Source organism: Lasioglossum baleicum, chromosome 6, assembly GCF_051020765.1.
Source record: "Lasioglossum baleicum chromosome 6, iyLasBale1, whole genome shotgun sequence".
Classification (NCBI taxonomy): Eukaryota; Metazoa; Arthropoda; class Insecta; order Hymenoptera; family Halictidae; genus Lasioglossum; species Lasioglossum baleicum.
Window position 1 is genome coordinate 5,877,410 of NC_134934.1, and position 20,499 is coordinate 5,897,908.

The following is a 20,499-nucleotide window of genomic DNA, read 5'->3' on the forward strand; positions in this document are numbered from 1 at the left end:
TTCCCCTAACGTCCCTTCAACCCTTCTCGCCCCACCGCCAACACGCGACTGACACTCTCCGCGTCCCACCGCGAACTTCGACGTCGTTCGCCCATCCCCACCACCGTGAACACGAGCACCGCCGAGCGTCCCCGTGGACAGACGAGGAGAGGCGCGCGCATCACGCGCGACTGAGCGGGACAGACGGAACGGGAATGCGACGCATGCGCAGACTATCAGTCGCGGCACGCGGTCGCGCCCAAACGCATCGTTTCGCGATCCTCATATTGATGTACTACGCGCTTGCACTCGCGGCGAGCCGATTGCGGCCCTCGCGAATACCGAGCGGCTCCGTACGTGAGAGATGAACGAAGCAGCTTGTTAAGAAAACGCTGCCGGGGATGAGATACGGGAACGACGACGCCGCCGACGCGCCGCGCCGGGATCTTGCTCTTTGAAACGAACCACGGAACCCGATCGCATGCCACCGAGAACGGAGTATAACCGAGAGTCCCCGAGCGTTGTTGTTGTTTATTCGTATGCCACCGACTGGGCGGAGTCCCTTGGTAAGATAACAACGATCCCTCGGTTTTTAAAGAGCACGTCGATTTAAGAGGTACTGTTGTTGCATCGAGTCCCGCAGGAAACATTTTTCTCGGATTTAACTGCCGATAAGGTCACCCCGGGGCACTGATTGTTATCTGTGCGTCTGGTTCAGGTTCTGCCGAGGGCCTTTACCGAATCATGAGAAGTTTGGAGATGAATCATACTTCATTTGAATTTTTGAGGACTTCTACTGTCCATCTCTATATGATAATCGTAAATAGGAATGTTTGGTTGCAAGCATCTTCGCGAAGCCTGGTTATTGGCCGAAGTGAGACTTTACCCTAAATATCCGCGAAGGACTGACCACGTGAGGAATGCACGCGAATCGCGACACGAGCTACTTTATTCGCTGGGAAAATATAATATCAAGCTTATCTACGTTCGACATACAAAAAGGACGGTGAACGACGTCGCTGTCCGACGTGCCAAACACGCAACGCCTTCTGCAAACAGTGTGTAAGCTAGATCGCGATAGCGCCACTGGTGCGCTCGCAATTTTTCCCTTTTTTTTTCGAAAGTCAGCGCTGTCGGAGAGAGCAGGACAGAGTTTGGTTTACGGTACGACCGAAGGGGAGCTGATCCACGTGGAAAAATAAGGCGAAATCTTTTTTTCCTGCTGCCCTTTGTCCGCGGGAAAAAGTTTCGCCGAGCAGCCCCGCAGTTGCACCCTCCGCATCCCTGCGAGCCCCGGCTGCGAAAATAAAAATTTTATACCCTTTGCAACGAAGCTTTTGTGTTAAGAATGGACCCATGAAACTTATTCCGGATTATTGGACTCGGGAATGCTTCTCGCCTTATGAAACGTAATCACTTGACTGGGGAGCTTCGCGCGAGTTTAAATATTTTGTGCTTGTTTCTCCCTCACCGGAATTCATTTGTAATTTATTGAGGCATTGTCTGTAGTCTGTAGGTATACAAGTTGCGTTCTTCAAGCGCCTATAACTACGTCAATTTTGCGAATTCCGATGAATTCTTTCATCGATCATCGAATAGTAACACTGTTAATATTTTTCGGCTAAATCAGATTCAAATTTCATTTCAGTAAATACTATTATTAACTTATGAAATATTTTTCTTGCTGAAAATACGTTCAAGGAAGGTGTCGATCCAAAAATTAGGCTACTCTCTCCTACTTATGAAAAGTCGAATAGAATATCGATTGTTTGATAGTGCAAAAGCAAAACAACGCTTTCAATGGCCCAGTGCTGGAATAATTACATTTCGAAAAGCATCGCTGGAAGTCTCGTCGCTTGCGATTTCTCTCGCCAGCCCCTCGATTCATCCCTCGGAAACCATTCTGCCGATTCTATCGGATAGGGTAGGCAGAACCCTCGTTGAATTCTTCAACGATACAATTCCGCGATACAGTAGCTCGCGAAAACGAGTCGCTGGGAATGCTCGGTTCTGCACGCGCGCGAGGTTAACTAATGAATTCCGGCGCGGTTATACCGGCTCCGCTGCGTTTCGAGGTCTTATCGTTGGCTGGAAATCAGCCTGCTTGGCAGATGTTCGCTCGAAACCTCGATTCCTCCTTCTTCGGCGTCTTCTGCTGTTTTTCTCGCAAGCTTGGCGGCGCGCGCCTCCACTCCCGCGCCCTCTCTCGCGTTTCGCGAGGATCGGTCAAATATAAATCAGACTTTTTCTCGAATTTTACATTTAACTCTTCCGCCAATAACCGCGGTACGCACTATCAATTTCTACTTACTACTTTTTTAATAGCGGGGCAGATAAATGGCAAGATTATTCTCTGGATGCCTATGTTCTCAGATAATCATCTCCTCGGGAGAATTCAACTTTTGGCTGAGGAACTGATGTACATTTAACCGTGCACTATTGTATTTCCCCCATAGATATGAGTTGCAGAACGGGCTCCGCGAACACCGCCCGCGGTATCGTCTCGCGATTCGCTGCTGTCGGAATACAGAAACGATATTAAAATTGAAATGATCTCGAAGCGAGCGTAATACGAACTCTCTCGTCTCGATTTTTCAGCGACGATACTACCTCAAACAAGTCCTCCAGTAAATATCTCATAATACGTGGGAAATAGAAGGCAGAGTCTTGCAGTAGATCTACCGCCCGTGAACATCGCGACAGAGATGTTTATGATTCATGGAATCTGTATCTATGAGATGCTCTTAGCACTCGCTTGTAGCTCTCGATTTTCGATGGAGTTCTCGATCGATGCGTTTATCTTCGTCGTCACAGTTGCACGGAACGGAATTAAAAGTGGTCGGCAGACACACGCTGCTTTTTAAATGTGTTCATTTGTAGATCAAAGGTGAATCTCGTTTTTATCACATTTCGTATTTATTCACGCGCACCATTTTGTAATTACGTTCCCTTGTGACTTCGCGCATCCACTTTGCGCGTTATTTTATGCAAAAGAACAGCCCCAGGCCACGCGGAGAAACATATTCAGGCCCTGGATCTCTGATATGCTCAGTAACTAACCGCTAGCTTTTTGATTTTCCTGGCGATTTTCGCGTTGCGTCGTGCAATTGCTGATGCTTATTAGCGCGAGTCTATCGAGGGAACGAAATTTTAGGCTTTGAGTTGGGCGAAGTTAATGAGCTCCCTTTGCTCTAGGGATGCTCTAGAGTTTACAGTCCAGATTGCCCCGGGACTATAGGAAAGCTATGGAATTTTGCGAATTGGACATCCATTTTGCAATCTGATAGCACTGACTAGATTGACTAGATCGTTCCTGATTTCTCCGATCACCTCAAGCGTTAATTATCGTACAATTTGTATCGCAGCTTTGACGATTATTATAGAATTTCCAAATCGTTCATGATATGCAGTCATAGTTATGGAAACCATAGAAAATGTACATTTAACGTCTAAGTTTACGTCTACATTTACGCTAGTTGTTCATAACAGAAAAATTGTACATTACTTCTCTTAGCTGATTTATCGTAGCAGTTTAACAGAGAAGCTCCATTATTCTTCTGGCAATAATGACTCACTCTAATTCCATTGCAAACGTGTCAACACGCACATCGACGAAGACAACTCTATGACAGTCGACAAATAAGCGAAGTATTCTTCCCTCCTTAATTGAGCATTTCGACATATAAATTAGTGAGTAGGCATTAGATATTTATTCTCGATTGCTTGGCAGCGTTGTTTATCACCCCTCCCCCATAGCTCGGGAGAGAGAGAGAGAGAGAGAGAGAGAGAGAGAGGGAGAGAGAGAGAGAGTCGCAGAATCAAAGAGACAATGAGACAAAGGAGTTGAAATTTTATGAATTTCCATTTGCCTCTGGGAACGCGCTAACTTGAAAATAGCTGGTATAACGAAAGACCCTGTTCTCTCTCTCTCTCTCTCTCTCTCTTTCCCATCGGGGATCAAGCGTGCGAGGTTTTTCTTAAAATCTATGGCGAACGGGATACCCAATTGTTCCAGATGCAGCTCTCAGAGAGTCCGCTCAAAGAAACCTGCCTCTGGAACATACAAGCACGTATCGTGCAATTTCTTGTCCGTGGGTTTACGAGAGGAAATGAAATTCTTTTTTACTCGCTACTCAAAGATACAATCGTACTTCTCCTTGGTCGCCGCGCCCGCGGAGGAAATGAAAATATTCCCCGTCTTCACCCCGTCCGCGGCCGAGACGCCACCCTCCTTACCGTACCGCGCGCAAATAGAAACATTATTGAGATAAGAATTTTAAATCGCGGCAACATCGTCGCCGCCACTGAAAAAATGTCTTTGTTTTCCTTTTTCTCGCGGCCACTTCCTCCGTCGTTTTATTAAAACGGACGGGCTCCACGAACGTTCGCCGTCGATATCTTTTGATCGGTCCACAATGGTCCCGAATCAGAATGTGGCAATTCGGAATCGGTATAAATAGGTTTAAGGAAGTATCATTAAGTTTTGACGTTTTAACAGTAAAATGTTGACGTTCAATTAATTTCGTCTGACTGATTGCCGAGTAGAAATCAAACAGAGACATTCTACTTATCTACACATTCTTTCTTACTGATAATTTACGGATAATCATGAATTCTTGAGTTTTCGTATTTCGAGTTTCTACCAGGTTTTCGGGGCCGCGGACCCACTGTGCGTCGTGTGCACTGCAGCGAGATGAAACGACCGTGAATTCTCGGCAATAACGCGAGAATCTAAGACGCCTTGGGCACGCCTTCATTCCTGGCCGTTAACACGACACCGCGTCCTCTCACAATAGGCGGAAACTGAAAACGTCACGTACCCGAATGAAATTCAACCACGTATTCCCGTGGAACGTCAAACCGGTCTGATCGCGACGCGTCCACGTCGCCGGTGTACATACCGGCTGCTCCCGACGCCTTTGTCGCTTAGACAACTCTCCGCTCCTCTTATTTGTCTTTTCTCTTTAGAGGCGACGTCCCACGTACTAAGACGCCTCGAACATCCATCAGAGGCGAGAACCGGAGGTGAGCTACATGGCCTCGCCCCGCACACCGTTCTTGTCAATCGAACCGAGACGTTTTCCGGGCCACCGACAATCTTTTCCTTAGTCTCGCAGAAAATTTCGCCGAAAATTCCGCAAGCCAGCCCACTCATACACGGACAACAGGCTCTGCGGAACGATTTTTCAGGTCGGTGCTGATGAGACTGGGCAATGTTCGAGTTCCGAGAACAATTTCCAGCTTGAATATCTTTGTATAATTATGGAAGAGATAATTTTGGTGTTGGTAACAATTGGAAATCGTTTAAGTGGATTTATCTATCACATTTGATATTCTGGTTGAATAGGTAAAAATGTCTTGAAGAGCTTCACAATTATAGAACAGGAAGATTCTGACAGAGAAAATGATTTGATATGAAACGAACACGTATGACTTTATTTTTGGTACCATCTTTCTATTTGACGTCGATGAGATTGGAGCACGTCAAAGTACCATATCTATCAAATTTAATATTCAGATTGGTTAAAATATCATACACAGGGTGTCTCAGCTGAAAGAGGTCACCTAAATATCTCCTGTATTTTTAATGGCACAAACAAATATTTATGGCATAGTTTGAATGGTATCGAAGGAGGAATATCATAGAAGAACAATCTTTTTGCCCGGTTAGTTTTTCATACTTTTTTCAAGGTCATCATTATTATTTATCGGGAAAACTTATCTTTTTTATTCCATCTTGTTAATAACTGAAGCATATATTCAAATGTATTTTTCAGCCGCTATAAGATGGAATAAGAAAAATAAGTTTACCGGATAAAAAAATAACGATGACATTGAAAAAACTATGAAAAAATAACCGGACAAAAGAAATTGTTCTTCTATGATATTCCTCCGTCAATACCATTCAAATTGTGCCATAAATATTTTTTTTGTGCCATTAAAAATAAAGGAGATATTTAGGTGGCCTCCTTCAGCTGAGACACACTGGATAGTATGTCAATTTCTGAAAAGCACGATTTTCCAATAAAAATGATCCGGTATGGAAAAATTCGGTATTCCAAATTCGACAATCATGCGAACAGATAAAAATTCCCATTCCGAACGCCTGCATAATTATAGGACAGTAATACGATCCACTGGAAATGGTTTCATACGAAGAGAACGCGAGTTTTGATTTCACTTTTCGCATTTTACAGATTTTCGATCAGTATTAAAACATCGAATCGAGTCCGGGAGCGACTTCATAGATATCGGAAAGTTATTATGCAAATAATAATGAATCGGCAGTAATAATGAAAATGTTAAAACCAAATTACAGTTATTAAGTCGAATAATGACCGGGTGTGCGGACGGAATGAATGTTAATTGTAAATTGTATCGAATTGATATAAATTTGAGTAATGAAAACGGGAATTATTCCCGATACTCTCTATGTGTATCCACGTATGTATTAATAAATTCCGGAAATTTTTTCACCGAATGTTAACATCGTTTTATGGATAATCCATATTTCATCTGGTTTTTCAATTGATTGCAGACATTGGGATCGGTTCGTGTTACGCGGTGCACCTGACGAGACTGAAGGGGAGAGAGGCGAAGTGAGTACGAGTCCGAGGGGCACGATTGGTGCTAATTAAATGCGTCCTTTGACGCGGAGCAAGATCCATAGGGCGTCTAGCAATGGGCATACCTTTCGCGATATTGATCCATGACGCGGTGCTTGACACTACAACAAAGACGACTGAATTGTTGCCTGTCGTGGATGTCGGTGCTGTGTCGGTTAGCACAAACACCACGGGGCATTTGTCAGCTGTACATAATTGCGTCAACCTCCAATTCACCGTGAATTATTTCTAATTTATCATTAACCCTCCAGTATCGAAAGTACTCATTTTTTCGTGGACATCTTTTATGAAAAGCCTGAATCATTGAGTAAGTCCCAAACAATTTAAAGAAAAATTTATAATTATGATGATGACAATTTTGGTCACGAATCAACAAACCACCCTCGGGAACCCTTTGAATCATTTCTTTCGAGAATATTTATTGTCGATCATCCGGAATCATGCTAATACAGTAAGGAGCATAACTGATTCCACACGCTCTAAATCAAACGACTTCAATTTCTCTGTAAGGCTAGAAGAATTAGTTTAGTAAATGACGTCTAACAAGTAAGTTGAAAAAATGCATTGGGTCGGAATTGTGAAGAACGATAGTAAAAATTTAATTTTACAACTTTTTTAGCTGGGCCAATAACGAAAATTTAAAAGATGTGTCTGGTCAACTGGTATAAATTATATACGCTCTGAAAATTTCATTGAAATTAGTTAATTGGTTTGCGATTTATAAACGATCAAAAGTTTTTACCACTTTTAAAAGTTTGAAAATTCAATTTTTACTATTGTTTTTCACAATTTCGTCCAAATGCATTTTTTCGATATATTTTTTACACATCACTTACTAAACTAATTCTTCTAGCCTTACAGAGAAATTGAAGTCGTTTGGTCCATTCATAAAAAAGTTGTTCTGATTTAAAGTGTGTGGAATCAGTTGTGCTCCTTACTATAGGCTTCCTCCCGGTAAATACTGTGTTAATACAATAAAAATGATATTATTCTCAAAGTTCAAAAGAACTGTTCTTCGAAACGAAGACAAGTTCTACGTCTAGCAAGATTTCAAATGAAAAGCATAAAGAATTCGAAGTGACGCGAATTTAAGCCAGCAGTGAATGCATTAATCTTTATCTCCTGAATATTGATTCTCCAGAAGAATCTTTCGGCGCCATAACTGGTTCCCGGTATGCGCTGCATTTGCAACCGCGTCAAACGGACTAAAATAAGCAATTTCCGTGAAGTTTGAAGCAGCTTCTGCTATCGCGACAAAGAAAGCCAGGATGAAAGGAATAAATTTCCATTCGACTATACACTCGTTGTAAATCAATACATAAAGGTATTCGCCAGGCTAATCCGGCGCGTTATGTCTAATCGCAACTATTTCCAATGCAACCGCCGCGCGCCGGGGTAATCTCATTTCCCCGTTGCTACGGAGTTGCTATTATGCTCGACTCGTATTTCGCGAATTTTTTTCTACACCAGCCAGACACCGAGATTTAGAAGCACAATGAAGGCGCCGGCAGCGATCTCTCGGTGGTGGCGGTGCTGCTGCTCGCGAGCCCGTTTAACCACATGGGGTCAACATTACACAATGAATTATGATTGTAATATCGTTTTACTTTCATAACCTCTCGCGTCGCGCTTTGCTACATTCCAATTTGATTCGTTAACTGGCACGAACAAGCGCCACGGGAAAATCAACATTCTCCGCGAGATTCGCGGAGGTAGATCGCAACTTCCCATAAAATATCATCTACGCGGTGTACACGGGGTGGCCAGACACACGGGGAGAACGAAGGTGTGCCGTGTTTAATCAGCCCAGAAGACCAGGAGCAACGTGAACCGCCGCGCCGCGTCGGTGATGTAGCAACATTCCACTTAATTGCAATGCGTATCGCATTCGAAGCGATTCATCATCCGCGGATTTGCCGTCGTCGACTGTCACGAGAAATCGATCGGAATTCGGCGAACCCATTGAAAATCGCTCGACCCTGCCGCGAAAAAAAAATCATTACGTCCATAAATCATGCACGGACTCGTGAAAAACATTACTGATTCTGACCGGGACGGACGAGCCTACGAATTAATAACAAATTCGCGGATTCGGAACCAGTTCGCGCGAGAAGATTTTCAATGCACGATGTGTGGAAAATTTTCGGGTGGTTAACGCTTTGACTGACAGGCTAACAGCTTCAAAATGATGAGATAAAATCAAAATTATGAAGTTGGTGATTTTCTTTTTTAAATTATGAAGTTGGTGAAATTTATTTTTTACTCTATTTTTAATATGGTGTACGTGTTGAGTAATATATCGGTCCCGAAGTTTAAACACATGCATCGAAGTATTCCTGTATTTGTACCAGTTGACTGTCAGGAATTCGAAATAGGTTGCCAGAGGTTCCTCCTCGATCAGACACATAACAAGCAGGTGTAGCACGGTGTTAGCAATTATTAGCGAGCGATTTTTGGGCGGTTTCTGCTCGTTCGTCGTCGGTGCTGTGTCGCAATCATTAAACGGCGATCGATTAAGCACGGTCGCGCGGATGTTTATACGTTCACGGTGGTTGCGCGACACGGGCGTCTGATTTATCAACAAACTCGGGTGGAAATTAACCTCTCGACCTACCCCGTGGACCGGATTCCTGGCTGAGCCGTCGACGATCGGGGGTCCGCGAGTTCGGCCGTGCCCAATGATACATCAACTAATTACCCGGGCATCTACGCGGCTCGCCAAAACCGGCATCCTCGTGTCCAGTTATCGGTACCCAGAAGCGGATTATGCGATGCGGGGGATGATTTAATTAACTCTCTGTGTGACACGATCGGTCGGCATCGGCGACAAAGTAAACCGAGACCGATCGACTGCCAGCTCGTTATCCACCGATCCGGGCAAGAAAATCGCCGACACAAACCGTCCACGATCGCCGATAGAGGGAGAGTGTGTGAGCGATGGAGAGAGTGGGAGAAACTAGGCTTGAATCCTCGAATCCCAGCCGGATCAGGCATTTATCGGGGAACGAGGCCGGGGTTATGTTCGTTAACGGGATATTCAGCGGAGACGACAGAGAAAGAGGGATGAGCCGACGAACCGAAACCGAGTTTCCACGGAATTGCTGTAAACAGCGAAATTTCCAGCGGATCCGGTACGGAACCGGTCTCGGAAGGAACTGCGGCCGATCAATCTCGTCTCAGGACTGTTTCGATGCCGATGTAATTAAATAGTATTTATCCCTGTCATATTCCTCGCCGCTTTGACGGGATTATTGTATTACGTCGTCGATTGAATTCGACGCTGACGTTAGACGACTCCGGAATTTCGTTTCAAGGCCAGGAAGTTGATGAATTAGTTTGATCCTATTAGGTTTTCCCAAAAGTTTGTTTTCTTTTTGATCAATGTTTTCGGCGCAGATTCAGACTAGATTTTTAAATAGACAAATGACACGAGTATAATACGAGGGAGCTTAGGAAAAACATAGACAATACCAGAAGCTGGTGTTTTAAGCAATGGGCTCTTTGGATCAGGATCAAACGGCAGAAACCGGAAATGGAGGATCGCCGATGCTCGCATGATCGATGAAACGATCCCGTGTCACGGCCGCCTCTCCTTTTTACAGGCGTCGTGTGTTAACTTCCCACCTTCGATACAACAAACTTCTAAATCAAAACTATGGAACAAAATTCATAAATTTCCGGTCTGGCCTGGCCGCGGCGGTTTCCGTCAGAAGTTCCAGCAAGTTCCGAAAGTAGTATATCCACTGGTCCCCCTGCAGGAACGCGTTGCACCGCGCCGGGCGCAAATAATACTGAAACTGCGGGGGTGGAGGCAGATTCGAGTACGGCTCCGAGCGTAGTAATATACCCCTTCTTCGGGATGCTGGGACGCGGCGCGACCGAATAGCCTCGAAACCGTCTTGAGACGTCCTCAGACAGTTACGAGAATTTTGCTCATACATTTGTCCGCCGCAGGTGTCTGATCAAAAATTGCCGAAAATTATTCAAAGATACACGATTGGTTCTTTAAAAATTTTCTGGAGCTTTGATTGTCGAAGGAATTATTTTTCAGACTTCAATTGAGCAATCTATAATTTAACTTGAAAATTAATTTTATGGTTATGAAATTGATATAATACCTCATACCAACATATTTAATAATTTAACCAATATTGCGAATCATGGTACAGCAATTTTTAGTGGTGACTCCGAGTCACCCCTCTACTGCTAAGGGTTAATGAACAGAATTGGCCTATCTTTAAGTAAACTACGACATTCTGAATTTCATGAATGAATGCACACGGGTACATTAATTTTCTAAATTCGGCCACGTGCTCGCTGGGGATTGCTGATTCGCGAAGTGGCAAAATCCGCGAACCGACTGCTAGGAATAATGACGTTGCAGAAGGTCGAGGGGCTGTTTAAACCCGAGACAGGGTATCGCCGAGTTGCAGCGGCGTAGCAGGCTGTGGATCGCAGGCCAGACGATCGTAATTGAGACGGAATATCGCGCAAGGTTGCTCTCCCGTCAGCAGTGAAAGGTGAATGCAACTGTCGATGTTCTTCGCGCGGTGGCGCTATATCCGCGCGACTTTCGACCGGAGCCTAATTGAAGCCGGCGGAGCGCCGGAGTCCTTTTATTATGCTGAACAAAAGGCGCGAGCGCCAAAGTCACAAAGCGCAGAACTCATTACGAGCAACGGGGAGCAGCGAGCAGCGGAACCAGAAGCCAGTGAGAGCCGCTAGCAGCAACACACCGGTGAAAAGCTTGATGAGAAATTCCGGAATGGAAACGATCGACTCCAACGGGAAAAGTCTTGGTCCCTAGGAAACCAGGGGAGGGAGAGGGAAAATAAAAGAGAGCGCAAAGGGAAACGGAGAAAGAGTTTAGGGCTTTACCTCGGGTGCGCAGACACGATACCCAATATCTGCTTTGACGTTGGTCTTGTCCGATGCGGAAGCGCAGCTGCACCGTTTGCCACCGATGCACCGAATTCTTCGCCGCGAAACTCCCGCACGCGCGAAAATTTCCGAACCGATCCGCCTGGCTGGATCTCGCCCGTTGAATTTCATAATACAGACACCCGGAGCTAATCCGGAAGAGTTCGAACTCGGGGACTCGATTCTACAGTTCCATCTAGATCGTCGCGAAAATTGGAAACACTTCGGTTCAACCCGAATCGCGATTGCGAGGGTCCAATGGTTTTTAGAGTGTTTTAAATAGATTCTCGGATCTCGGAGAGGAGACTGTTCTTCCGCGATTACATGGTTCGTGGGTCGGTGGTTATGGGGCTCGGGTGGGGAACTTGATCGCGATGTCTTGGGGATGTCAGCCGATTTTTATAACCATTCACCGTGGTTTTCATTAGACAAATTCTTCTGCGTTTATGGTAGTATTTTTTTTTTAATCGGAATTAAATCATGCAGTAAGGGGTTGATGTAATCAAGCTCGTATTGTTTCGATCTAACGATCGATCGGCCAGTTGGGCTGCAGTAAGATGTCGAACGGAACGGCGCCCGTTTAGCGGTAATTTGCCGGCGAAATGAGAAGGTAGACGAAAGAGGCGTTGCCGGGTTCTTTCTATACATATACAGCGGAAGACCGTTCAAAGAGAACGGTTTCATTGGTTACATTCCGAAGCTGATGAATTATTCAGCTGACAAGCATCGACTGATCGGTGGATGATCAGTTGTTCGGTGCTGGGTGTACGCGCGTGCCAACACCGGTGTCGATCGATAGTTCATCTATTATTTTACGGGAAGCTAGTTCAAGTATCGACTACACTACACTATCGAGTCGATTAACGGGAGAACCGTTGGCGGGTACACGTTGCGCTTGATCTTCCACGGGACTGGCAAAACATCGTGTTAAATCCGATACGTTTCGGACCGGTGATCGATATTGCCTCGTGTGGGACATTCAAATTTTAGATCTCTTCAGGAACGTTCAAATGTTAGACTAAGGATTCAAGGAATTTTGTAAAATAATTCTTACAGAAAGTGATTACAGATTAATGAATTTTGCAATTGTCTTTTGGCTCCCGTTTCGCAGAAGGGACTCAAACGAAGCAATTAAATTCATACTGGAAGGATTATGCTTTCCAGTACCATTTTTGGGATTATTTCGGTCCGGGACGTGTCTTCGGGATCCGGGATTATGCGTCGCCAGCTGCAGCCACGGCGAAACTATGACGAAGATGAATTCATTGTCTGCCGCGCGGATTGGGGATGGGTATACGTAATTCATCAACGTAATTGAGCTATCGCAGACCGAGTTAGCGACGTTCCGCGAGTCTCGCGAGCCGAGTGCCATTTCGTAATGGCCCGTTAATTTCGACTGGTAGTTTTCAGACTTCGTCGCGAACGGGAACTTTCTTTCGCGAGACATCTCTTCTCTCTCTCTCTCTCTCTCTCGCTTTCTCTCTTTCTTTTCTCTCTTTTCCTTCCGGCTCTCCCGGCACTCTTGATACACGACATTGACCACCGCCAACGGTGGAAATAACGTTCCGCCCCCGTGAAGAATTCCATAAAACCGGAAACGACACTGCTTCGCGGTTAATTGGCCGCGGAATCCATTTCATAAATTGCAAAAACGGCCGTTTGGCGAATGTATTGTGGCCACTGGCGAAGAGCGGCCGCAGTTTGTCACGGGTCGTGGCTCTGGCCGCGTCTGACGAGCGAACGTGAATCGTGATGTAGTTAAAACTAAGTCTCGCCGCACATTCTCGTGAAAAAGCATCTTAAAGCCCGCTAAAAACGGTTCTACGTTCGCCGAACTCGTTTCCCGACTGCCAAAAAATTGGCAAAAACCGTAGACTCGTTTAACTCGCCTTCTTCCACTTGCACTGGCCTCGTACGACCAAGCAACAATTTCATTATCAGCAACGGAAACTGTATCAACTGATAAAAATTCGCACAGACTGTTCCCTTCGATTGATAATGGCACATTTTCATTTCGCATGAAATTCCACAGGTTAATTATGAAAGAAAGAACTGTATTAATTCGAAATCATGTATACAAAAAAATCGTATTTTACATTTAATAAAAATTGTAGAAATTTCACCAAAAACGGAAGTGATCGGGTTGTTGAAATCTCCGTCACGATCATGAACTCCGTTTTATATTAAAACGAATCCCGAATATACATTGTGAGGTTAGTATCAATAAAACTCCTCATGGGTTCCATATATTTTTTACGAGCGAAGGAGCTGTACGTGTATCGGGGGTTGCGTTCAAGATTCTTAGTGAGAGTTTAAGGGTTAAATTTCTTAATTACCTGCCGAAAGTTATAGCACGCGGGAGACGCGGCAGTCACTGTGTTAAACTATCCTGGAGCTGGTGGGGGTTGAGAAGTTAAGGTGGATGAGCCGATATGCGGCATACATGGCGCGTCACTGTAAGAGGGTTAACCTTCATCATACGGTGCCGGGTCTCTTGGGACCCGGACGTGATGCTTTGATGCCACTTTTGATACCTGGTACCATGTTATACAAGTGAGCCAAATAAGTCGCTTGATATAGACAATTTAAAATTGCAAGATCGGAATATGTACTAATTCTCAAGCTAATAAAATATCCAAATTTCGCAATTTAGGTAAATCGGTACCCATTTTCCGGAGGACCATAACTATCGATGATTCGAAAAGAGCAGGTCGAAGGAAGCAGATGTCTTATCTTACGAGAAATTAGCGTTGATCGGCGTCGCCGGAAAATCGCGCGTTTAAAAACCGTGATAAGTTGAACCGTAATGGAGTTTTCTTGTCGACGACGGTGGCGAATGTTCCGTGGTGTTTTTCCTTGGCGAGATCCTCGCGGGTACCTCTCGTAACTTCATCGTACCGCGGGCGACAACGGGGACGCTGTCTCTCTGGCAGAGACATCGCGCCGTATCAGGTGCTGTTCCTCTCGCACCAAGTCACCGTGCAACTAATGTACTCAATTTCCCCAGCCAATCTCGTCCCCGTATTTTAAACTTAATAATCATTGTTTGTACGCAACGTTCATAACCCTCGTCGCATCTTGTAATTTAATCTCGAGGTGGGGGGTAATCTCGTGCCAAGAGCCTAGCATCATCTGTATAGGGATCTTAAAATAGGGGAGGGGATCAAGAAAAAAAACATGGTGGATGATGGGAGGATTAGTCAGCAAAATGGGGGGCACGTTCGGAATAGGAAGTAATTGAAATGTAACGACCTAATGATGCTTGCAAATGTTCATAGGATTTTGTCATTGATTGTTGTTTGTCCTCTAAGTTAGACATAGAAAAGCAGCCGAGAAGAGTCAGTAGAAAGATGAATTTAACTCGATCATAAAAGAGAGACTTGGTTCGCAGCAAGTGAATTTTATTGAAACTGTCCATCAGGAACCCGACGCCGTATTTCTACGAGATTGCCTCTATTACAAATTGCAATAGAAGTCTGGCAAACAAGCTGATCCCTTAACCCTCTCCAGCTACCTAAACAATCACTCTGTCTTCTTCGAACGATCCGAGAACCATTCGGAATCGCATTGAAGCGGTTCCTGTGGCAATCAGCAGGAGGATCGTTCAGAAGGAAAGGCGATGAAACGATCGGGATCTTGAAGTAGACTTGCGGTTGGGGAAAAAAGCCCGGTAGGCAGATGAACAAGAATCGACTGCGAGGTTTCTCGAGGCTTAATTCCTTCGGCGGAACAAAGCAGATCAATTTCTACAGGAGGAGAGGAGTGATGCGAATCGGGAATCGTTGCGGCGAGTGTGTACATCCGATAAAAAAGGTTAGCCCGATATCGGCGAAATGCCACTCTCTCCAGGAGCAAGCCTAAAAAGGTCCCAGCACGAAACAACTACGAGCTGCTTGAAATTCGGTCGCCGACCACGTGCATCGCCGTCTCGCGTTTGCCTGTGGAAAGGGCGACACGCGTGCATGCATCCGATGCACCGTTGCACCCTCGCATTCTCATCCCCTTCCGCCAATATCAACCCCGCTTTGGCAACTGCTCTCTATATTCCTTTTAGTCTGCAGCTTGGACACTTTTGTCCGAACAGCTTCACGGACGTTCGATAAAAAAGTAATGTCTTTCAGTGTCGATGTTTAAGTCATTTAGACAATTGGCTATTCTGTCAATTGCCAATGGCTTTGTCTTCTATATAGACCCCGTGCCCAGTATGTGTGTTGTTAAGAAGTTGTGAAACGTGTTCGACTTTATTAATTTCGCAACAGTGAAAAACCTTCGCGATCTTTTACCTGTTCTAGGACACTCGTGGAACTAAAGAGCATTTTAAACGTTACCTTGCATAATTCAATTCACGTTTAAACGTCCTCCCGCTGTGCATGAAATTTTAATTTCGTTGAACGAGAGCCTGAGCATAACAGAAGGGTAAAACAATTAAAAATTGTCCATGGTAGCGAGACTTGGCCAGAAGTGCCGCTTTCAAACTTAACCCAGTTCTTAGACAATATTTGCTCGAGACCTTCAACGCCGCACAAATTTCACTTTAAATCTGTTTCACAGTGCATGCGAACGGCGGACTGTGTGTGACAAGTTTAATTGTTTTCTGCATCGAAAGTTGGATGCTATTCGAGTGGTCGGAATGTCTGATTATTTTTCTTTTTGGTACAGCGATGGTATTGCGCGCTAGAAAAGTTCGTCGAAGTGGAGGTAAACAAATCTTCTGTAATTCCGTAAATTATGTAATTGTTAAGGTAGGATCTCCTTTGGGCGTCTGGACGCAGCGTTTCATTATCCCAGCACCTTTTATACTCCATTCGTCACACTTCATCAGAACCGCTTCTAGACGCGTGCGTCTACGCCAAGAAACAATATCGCATTATTCTTTCGAAGCATATTCTTGCCAATCGTGACTTCCCAAATGTTGCAATTTACTGACACATGCGTATCCGCGTTCAAGCAAGCGTGTATCGGGTGAAAATTTCGGAGTTTGTTCAAATTTAAATACGTTGTAGCCTTTAGTGACTTATGAACGAATCTCAAAGAATTGTCAACCTTTTTCCATTAAATTGTAAGACTAGAACTGACAAACCGATAGAAATAAGTTTTTAGGAGCTTACTGTGGAAACATAAGAGTATCCACTCAAAAGATTGTTATTTGAGAAAAAAGTTTTTTTCACCATTTATTTTTCATTTATTTTAAACAAATGCCGTGTTTTCATAGTGAGCCACTTTTTAAAAAATTGACAAATGGGGTGTGTCCCAAGTGTCCCCTTTACGGACCTCTTTTTAAAAAGATGGTCGTTTGAAAATTGACGAAATTAAAATTATTTGAAGTGAACGCAGCACCGCGATATACAAGCTCGGACGGTCACAGAACACATTGGGCTGGATCGTAACATTTTACTATAACTCTTCAACCATAAGAGATATCGGAATGAAATTTCCACTAAAATTCGTTAAAAAATTATTACTACCTACTGATACTTATCGTAATAAATATATTTTTTGTAACCATTTCTGAATTAATTCTTTAAATTTTGTTGTCTTTTGCTGGTGAGCATTTAATTTTTCCCCGATGTTACAATTTATTTTACGGTTACTTCGAAGTTCTTTGTAGTAAGTAAAATATACAAACTTCGTACAGAATCACTTTTGAAAAAGTTATTCTATGTTAAAGGGTGTACGGACACAGTTCTGACCGACTGTACATGCTCGGTAGCCGTTTCACCAAACCGAAACAAGAAACAGTGGCAAACGGGGGTTGGGAAAAGGGGCACAGAATTTATACCGGTAGGTATGCACGCTGCACTCTCGCCGCGCCGCGCCGCGCCGGTGTGTGAATTAACTGGATGCAGCTGCAACTGCACGCCCACGCGCTTCGTTTTAGCTACCGAGCGACGCTGACAGAAGCAGGAAGGACCGACTAGAGACTGACTGATCAAGGCCACGATCGAGCGAAAACGTTGTGTTGCGATATTATTTCTTGCTGGGACGTGGGCGATGCTTCAGGAAACTTCGAAGAATAGAAGAACGTGGTCCAATTGACGCACGGGAACGCGTGGGCGGCCGTTCCTGCGGGTCCTCTGTTCCGTCATCTTCTCTGGAACGGCTTGGTGACCTCCGCAGCTTGAGAAATCAGTGGATTCTCATAATCTGTAATTTTCCGTAGAAATTGGGGAAACTACAGTTTTTCCTTTAGAGAGATACAAATAATTAAATAATATAATTATAATGACGCGATTCCGGTTATCACAATTTTTTTCAGATAGAGTCTCTGAATCTCTACCTGACTAAGGAATGGAAATATAATTTCAATGAAAAATTAGTTTAATAATCAAAAAAACTGTGCCATAATTTTTTAGATCGTTCCTTTTGCACTTTATATCCTTGTGACGAGTAGAATACAATGCAATTGAAACAAATAGTTGATCTTTTGACCTTGAAATTAAAGATATAGCTAGGTACTGGCTCAAGCGTGAGAAATGAACCACTATTGATGTACGAGACGACGACCGATGATCATAAACAGCTGGTAAAAGTTGTTAGAAAGTTGTCAGGGGATTTGGTGTGGTCCAGTGATCGATCTTCCGATGCAACACGGAACGAAGCGACAACAATGGCGCCGGTAATTGGACGAGATTATAAGACAGGAGGTACCCGAAGCACACCATTTAGTCCGAGGTTGACCAGAAATTCGGCAAGTAAGTTATCGACTCATAGATAATCGCGCGAATGTGGCCCGCATACCAAAACGTTCAGCCCCGGACTCGCCATCTGGGTCGCCGGGCATTCCTTATCGTTCTCACGTCCGTTGCAAATTCTACGGCTGCGCGAAGGGAAAACCACGGCGACCTGTTTCGGCAATTTGATCGTCTGCGTGCTCCTCTCCCTTTAATACGAAGGAAAATCGCGGGAAGTATGCCGCCACGATTCGAAACGCTGTAACCCCGTGGAAACTGGTACGGGTTTGCGACGGTGCCCGTAGCCCCTCGACCGTAATTAGATCGATAATCCCGACAATCTCACGTTCATCTCCGTGCCGCACGGGAGAGAACTTCGGGGTTTTGTTAGTCTCTCTCATTTTCTTGCCGCTCGCGGGACGTTTGCTATTAAATTGGAAGAGTTATTCAAGTTGTAACGAAACTTCAGAAATTGATAAAAAAACTTCCGCGAGACTTGGCGAGCTCAAAGATCGGGAAGAACGACGCCCTTTTGCCGTTGCCGCATTCCCGGCACGCGAAGATTGCATTCGCTTTTCGAATCGGACCACGCTGAAAGCAGTTTTTAATACTTGGATACGTGCTTCGCGTTCGGGGAATCTGTAAACATTGTTCCGTGACTGACACGGAACGATGTCGAACCCGGAGATTGAAAAAATTATGAAACTATGGGGATATGTAGTATGTATCACGCGATTTCTTGTTGTTGCTCAAATTCACTTTAAATCCGGCGATTTTTTTCTAATTACGTAAATATTTGAGAAATCTTTTACACGATAATAGTTCTCATTGAAGGGAACAACCGTTTCCCTATCTCTCATAGCTTGCGAGTTACAACGCAAAATCGATACGCGTTCCTCGATAAAAATGCCCACACATTTATCCGAGGGCGCATTGAATTTTCGCGCGATTCACGATATTCGAGCTTATTCCCCCGGGGGACGTGGAAGATTCGCGCCCTGAGCCGCTTATTGAATATCAGGATCGCGCGACCCCTAATGGGAAGACGAATCGCGAGTCGCGAATATCGGGGGAGTGATTTGAATGTGTTGAATGGCGGGCCCGCGGACAAAGCGTTCCACTTCGCGGTCCCTTTTGTCCCGGGGCTGGTAATCGGCGGCGTCGATACCGATTCCGTCGGTAATTAGAGTTCACTTTTCTAACGAGCGTTTCGCTCCGGCCATTGTCCCGGCGATTCTCGTTTAAACCCGGGACAGGAAGAGAAACATAGGCCTGTGAAGCGAGAGAGGGATCGGAAGGGAAAGAGAAAGAGAGAGAGAGAGGTTGAATCTGGGTTACGAGCGGTCCGGTATCGTACACAGGCTCTGGAAATCGCGTTTTCCACGACCAAGGGAAAAACTGGCGCAGTAGGTGAGCCTCGAGCGACCTTTCCTCTCGCGTTTCGGATGCTGAGAGCCGTCGTCGTCGTCGCGACGCCAGGCGTCTCGAGACTTCGAAAGGCTCTTCCGGGAAACTCCCCGCGGGCCGAGGAACTCGAGAACACTCGGGCTAGGTCCCCTTCAGGTGAATCGATACGCTCTCTCTCCTCCCGATGGATCCGAGATCCGTTGGGACGACGGCGACTGGCCCATGGAATTTTCGCGAGACACATTTCCCCGGACGCTCAGAGGCGAATACAAGAACGTATCCTCGGGTCTCTCTCGATACTTCACCGAGAACGAGCTCGATGTCCTTGTACCCGCCGACTCGTCGAATATCCACCGACAGACCGTTTTTCATAATGCCAGCTCTCTCTCTCTCCCTCTCTCTTCTTCCACAGGACACGTCCTTACGATTCGGAGATACCTCTTCTGGTGAGGAGCTGAAATACTTTCGGATAGAACGCGAGACTGATATTCCGAGGATTTTGTATCGAACAGTAATGCATTGCTATGAGATGCAAAAGATTGGTATGGATAGATTGTATCGCTTGTTTATCACGCGGATAGGTCCAGATGGAAACTACGGTCGGGAGCAAAGTATGTGGACACCCTTTGAAAACTAATTAACTTTTCTAAAATTGCACCAAACTCCTTGAGGTTTCTTTAGATGTTAGGATTAATTTTCTAGGTATTGTGTAGAAAATATTTTAGAAATTATTACTGCTCGAAATCTGGAAGACAAGGTCATCACAGGTTTTTAATTAAGTCTTCTAACGTCTAAAAAGAAACTCAAGCTGTTGGGTTCAATTTTGAAAGAGTTATTCGTACTTAAAAGATGTACGAATTACGTTGTACAGCCACTGTATGCCTTTTGAAAATAAA

The 20,499-nt window shown here is 44.8% G+C and overlaps 1 protein-coding gene across 3 annotated transcripts; it reads left to right on the forward strand.

Annotated features, from left to right (window-relative positions):
• Window positions 1–26: 26 nt before the first annotated feature.
• Window positions 27–20,337, forward strand: LOC143209630 (uncharacterized). Of its 3 annotated transcripts, XM_076425555.1 has the most exons (4): window positions 27–545; window positions 6,518–6,578; window positions 17,194–17,306; window positions 17,404–20,337. In XM_076425555.1, exons 1-4 carry the CDS (start codon window positions 461–463, stop codon window positions 17,418–17,420), a joined length of 276 nt encoding a protein of 91 aa, XP_076281670.1. In that variant the 5' UTR covers window positions 27–460; the 3' UTR covers window positions 17,421–20,337. The 3 variants fall into 3 exon arrangements, 2 of the variants coding, with proteins under 2 accessions (XP_076281670.1, XP_076281669.1); XM_076425554.1 differs by having other exon boundaries at window positions 17,194–20,337; XR_013009119.1 differs by lacking the exon at window positions 17,404–20,337 and having other exon boundaries at window positions 27–5,169; window positions 6,518–17,269.
• Window positions 20,338–20,499: the final 162 nt, after the last annotated feature.